This window comes from Lolium perenne, chromosome 4, assembly GCF_019359855.2.
Source record: "Lolium perenne isolate Kyuss_39 chromosome 4, Kyuss_2.0, whole genome shotgun sequence".
NCBI lineage: Eukaryota > Viridiplantae > Streptophyta > Magnoliopsida > Poales > Poaceae > Lolium > Lolium perenne.
Genome location: NC_067247.2, coordinates 246,981,696 through 246,986,881, shown reverse-complemented (window position 1 = coordinate 246,986,881; position 5,186 = coordinate 246,981,696). Strand labels below are relative to the sequence as shown.

The window sequence follows — 5,186 nt, the reverse complement described above, 5'->3', positions numbered from 1 at the left end:
ATGCATTAATCATGGTAGGTAGCACCTCGTTATCTTATCAAGGGAAATTTAAAAGTCGTAAATGTATGACAAGCAACATATCTACACAATTAAAGCCCGGCCAGGGTGGAATGTGCTAGATATTTGATCACTTTAATAAGCACTAAATCATAAAATACCCTGCATATCTGTAATAGTAATATCCTACCATATTAAAATTTCTCGGCAAGCTGTATCCAGCTCATAGTCCCCGACCTCCACTATAAACCCACCCTCCCTTCACATTCAAGTCACCAAACCCACCAACTTTCCTTTGTTGTTTCCTCCTCTTGTTGCATGCTTGCTTGATCGAGGTCAGCAATGCCTCGCAAGAAGGTGAACCTCCAGTACATCCCCAACAACTCCACCCGACGTGCCACCTTCCAGAAGCGTAGCAATGGCATGATGAAGAAGGCAGGTGAGTTGGCCACCTTGTGCGATGCTAAGGCCTGTGTTCTTATCTACGGTGAGGGTGAGTTGGTGCCACATGTGTACCCGCCATCCCACGATGAGGCAGTGGCCATCCTAAACCGGTTCAAGGACATGCCAGAACATAATCAGTGCAAGAAGACGATGGATCAGGAGTCCTTCCTTATCCAGCGCATTGCCAAGCTTCAGAACCAGATCCAGAAGTCTAGGAGCGACTGCGAAGATTATGAGATTAGGATCCTCCTGCACAAGGTCATGACGGGGAACTTCCCAGGCCTCATGGGGCTATCCATTGAGGATCTAACAAAACTTGACTTGAAGGTGCGTGCTCTCCTCAAGAGCATTGGCGAACGCATCGCAAAGATCCGAGATCAGCCATCAGTCTATCAGTCTTCTCATGTGCAGGTGCCGTCTCCTACTGTCACCAACGGCATGGGTATCATTGGTCATGAAGCAATCAATCTAGGAAAAGAGCCATCCCAGCTCCAGGAGGGATGGATTGACATGATGAGATCTAGAGGAGGGGCCATTGGTTCTCTTTTCCATGGTAGCTTCAAAGATAACCGCGATGGTGGCACCTCCAATGTTAGCTTCAACGGTGATGAGATGATTCCGAACTTCGATTTGGATGATGGTCTGGGTGTCCATGGGAAGTCACTGATGCAAGATCTTTGAGTTCTTCCCTCCTACACAAGGAAGGAAAGGCCCTCCACAAGGCATGCATGGCCAACTACATGCATCATCTCGATCGCTTGTCGATTTGTATCTTATTTATTTCACCAGTTTACTTTTTTTCCAAAGGATCCTATCCTATCTTAGTTTGCTCTAACCATGTCATGTTGGAGTCACGGGTCGTCTGTTCCATGGGCCGAATAGTTACCTATCATTTTTGGTAACATTTTTTATCATCTTGTAATGGTCGCTTTGAATCGCAGATCCTTTGAGATTTATGGACGATATGAGTAATGTCTAATTTTTTTCCAGTGTGGGATATAAGTAGCTACCCTTTGTGTCTTGTGATTCCAATTGTTGGCGTTTGCATCCTTTCATGAATACTTCTTGATCCTACTACCACTAAATCTATAATACATAAATTTTCTCATGGTGAGTTGTGACTGTTACTCCTAGACCAGTGATGCACTTGGTGGTTTCATTTGTTGTTGTGACTTGAATTATTTGCGTCAATAATATATGGGTGGAAGTTTGGCAACCTTGTTACTTTCAGAATCCATCACCGGCATATCGGGGTTGTAGATCTTAGAGATCTTTCAGGAAAATTGTAAAGAGGCATGAGGACTAGCGAGTACATGCTCACATCACCATATATATAGTGAGGGTATGAGCGAACCAAAATAAGCGTTTGTTACTAGATAGTAGCAAGGATGTCAAAGGAATCTCTTGGTTAGGATCATTAAGGTTGTTCCTAGATAGGTTGGCTCGTGTCGTTCCTTGGAGGTGGAGGAGGTGCATCGGTGGAGATGGGTGGTGCCGGCGTTACCAGCCGGCCTGCTGCAGCACGGCAGCGGAAACTTCGCGGGCCAATTTGGGCATGGCCGGGCCAATACAGTCCTAGTGTGTCTTTGCTGCTACGTGAAGGCGGTGGAGGTACTGCCCTCCCGTGCGGCTACGGTGCTGCTGCCCTAACCCCGTTGTCCCCTTTCCTTACTCTAGGCCTCGCGACGGTGACCACACTACGGCGAGGATGGAGCCAAGACTATAGTGGCATATGTTGGTGGACAAGAGGTTCTGTGGACACTTTGGATCGTCCGGGGTGGTGTTGGTGGGGGTCAGGAGGGCGCAGCAGTGGCGACTCGTCTTCTTTTCTATCGATCTGCCGGTGTTGGTATTTGTTTCTCTTTTCTTTCTTTGTATTTTTTTGGGCTTGGTTGTGATACGGCTCCAGTGTGCTCATTGTATCGTGTGGTTGCTATATTAATATATCAGGGCGAATGTCGAGGGTACTCCTCGGCAATGCCCTCCGATTGGGGCTTAGGGTTGATGGAATCCTGTAGGCTGACATGAGACATCGGTTCATAGACAAGCGGGGAGAGCAATTTACCCAGGTTCGGGGCCCTCGATGAGGTAAAACCCTTACATCCTGCCTGTCTGATCTTTGATTATGAGAATATTGGGTTACAATGGGGTGCCGAAGGGTTCGGCTGAGATCTCGTCGAGAGGCTAAGTGCTGCGGCGACCTAGCTCTAGACTTTTGGTGGCTAAGGTTGCTAAGATTGATCGTGTCTTGGCAGCCCCTCTCTTGGCCTTTATGTAGGAGGCCAGGTCTCAAGAGGTCTAACCGAGTACGACTAGATTTTACAGTAGTTCTAGATCTAGACTTTCCTTGTTCGGCTCCTTCCTTGTCTTGTCCGCCATGGAATCTTCTACTGCGCCATCCAAGTGGCCCGCCTTGCCATCGAGTACCTTCATGGGCCTCCAGTTAGATCGTACAAGATAGGGAAATGTCGGTTACCCGAAGGGTAATGCCCACGTCAATAGCCCCCGAGTGTCTAGCCGAAAATAGTTCGGGTAGAGACTAAAGCATGCCTCCACCTAATGTTCTTCTCCTTGATTGTTCTTGTCCATCTTGCATCAGCATCATCTTCTTCTGTCGGGTGCGCGTCCAGCGCTCCCGATGGGAGTAGCCCCGAGTCTAGGTACGGATGCTTGCAATCCGTGCGTAGACTCAAGTTGTACCACTCGAACGTTTTGCTCTACCGAAGTTTCTGCAGGTCTTCATAGGTCATGCGATATATTTGCACCAAGGCTTGTGTTCTTCGACAAGTTTTCTGCGCGTAAGGGATAATGAGTAGCGTGCCCAACTTTTGCTGGTTAACTGCCGATGGCAAAACAACGTCACTCTACACAGAATCAAGTCCCCGGGCATGATCCTGGAGTGCAAAAAAGTTCTTTCGGGTGCACGTCCAGCGCTCCCGATGAGAGTAGCCCCCGAGTCTGGGCACAGGCGCTTGCAACCGGGTGCAGACTCGAGCTGAGAAATCCATCCTTTTCTTCAGACGTTTCTTCACAGGAATATCTTCGAGTCTTCATTTTATGGGGTGCGCGTCCAGCGCTCCCAATGGGAGTAGCCCCCGAGTCTAGGTGTGGATGCTCGCAATCCGTACATAGACTCAAGTTCACCATCCGATACCTTTTACATTCCTTCGAATACTTCGAGCGTTCCTCACGACATCACTGATGACGTTATTGACACTTTGATTTTGACTGACAAGACGCGACCCGCTGGGCCCATCCTTCCTCTGCCTGGCCCTGTTTTTAAGTAATATCCGCCTTTCTTGTACGGTTACCAAGGCAGCTCCTCGATTTCCGCGATTACCAATGGGAAAAAGGTCCCCTTAATGAACTGGCAGCAACAACACGTGCCCACGCAATCCTCAAGTTCTCCCTTACTTAAAATCTCACAGGACAAAATCCTTAGTATTCTCCCATATTCACCGTAGCATCTTCCTGTCCTTCTTCTACCTCTCTCTTTCACAACCGCTGCGCCGCCACCACCGTTTTCAGATCTTCTCCAGATCTTACAATGGTGAAGAAGAAGAACCTCGCTGCCGCCGCCAGCTCCACGAGTGGTGGCGCCGCCGCCAAGGCCTCCTCGAATCTTCCGAAGAGGAGCGCTCCAGATGCTCCTCCCCTAGCTCCGGCGCCGTCAGCGCCGCCAAGCTCGGTAGCCAAACCCGGAGACTGGCTAGCGTCCTCCATCACGAAGCGTGATGAGAAGAGGGCCCGAAGCCTCGGGCTAATCTCCCCCGATGAGGGGAATGTGGTTCTTCCAGGTGCGATCTCTCGGCCTAATCCTCCTGCTGGTTTTACCGTGATGTTCCTGTCGTTCTTGTATCGGGGTCTCTCGCTTCCTGCTCACGAATTCCTTCATCGTCTTCTGCGGACTTACGAAATCCAACTGTGGCAACTCACCCCGAACTCAATCCTCCACGTTGATGTGTTCATCACCCTTTGCGAGGCGTTCTTGGGCATCAAGCCTCACTTTGGGTTGTGGAAGAAAATTTTCTTCGTAAAGAGATACAGCAGCAACAATGGATCTTTTGTCATTGGGGGAGTGGGGTTTGTTGTCCATTTAGAGGTCAACTATTTCAGTTTCCCAATGAGAGAATCCATGCAAGGATGGAGACTGAAATGGCTTTATGTTAAGGATTCCTCAACAGCCGAGTCCCAGCTTCCTTGCTTTGACGACGTCCTTGAAGCCAAGCCTAAGCATTCTTGGAAGAACATCCTCTCTCCCGACGAAAGGACATCAGCCGACGAGTTATTTGCCAAATTCCTTCGGATCAAAGAAGCCGATGGCCAAACTATGATCGGCACAGAGGTGGCTGCGGTGTTCTTGAAACGTTGAGTCCAGCCAGTCATGGCTAGGGCTCGTCCGATGTGGTTGTATTCGGGTCCAAAGGATGAAACCAGGATAAACATCGCTGAACTGTCGGAAAAGGAGCTGCTTGATGAAATTCGTTGCCTCACTCTCTTTAGTCAGGAAGACTCGATCCCATCGATATCTTCTTATTCTCCTCTTGATGCCGATCATCCGCTGACAGAGGTAAACTTTCCTTCTCATACCCTTATTACCCTGTTCCACTTTGTCGACACAACTACTATTTTTCTTATTTGTTCCTTTCTTCGACAGATCCCCATAGCTTCTGATAACTTGCATGATTTACCAAATCACACTTCCGAGGGAAGAGGTTCCTAAGCCCCTGTTGATTTTCCTACTG

At 48.8% G+C, this 5,186-nt stretch overlaps 1 protein-coding gene across 1 annotated transcript; it reads left to right on the top strand.

Moving 5' to 3' along the window:
- Positions 1-339: 339 nt before the first annotated feature.
- LOC127328497 (agamous-like MADS-box protein AGL80) lies at positions 340-1,122 on the top strand. Its single transcript, XM_051355091.1, has one exon. It carries the CDS (start codon positions 340-342, stop codon positions 1,120-1,122), a length of 783 nt encoding a protein of 260 aa, XP_051211051.1.
- Positions 1,123-5,186: the final 4,064 nt, after the last annotated feature.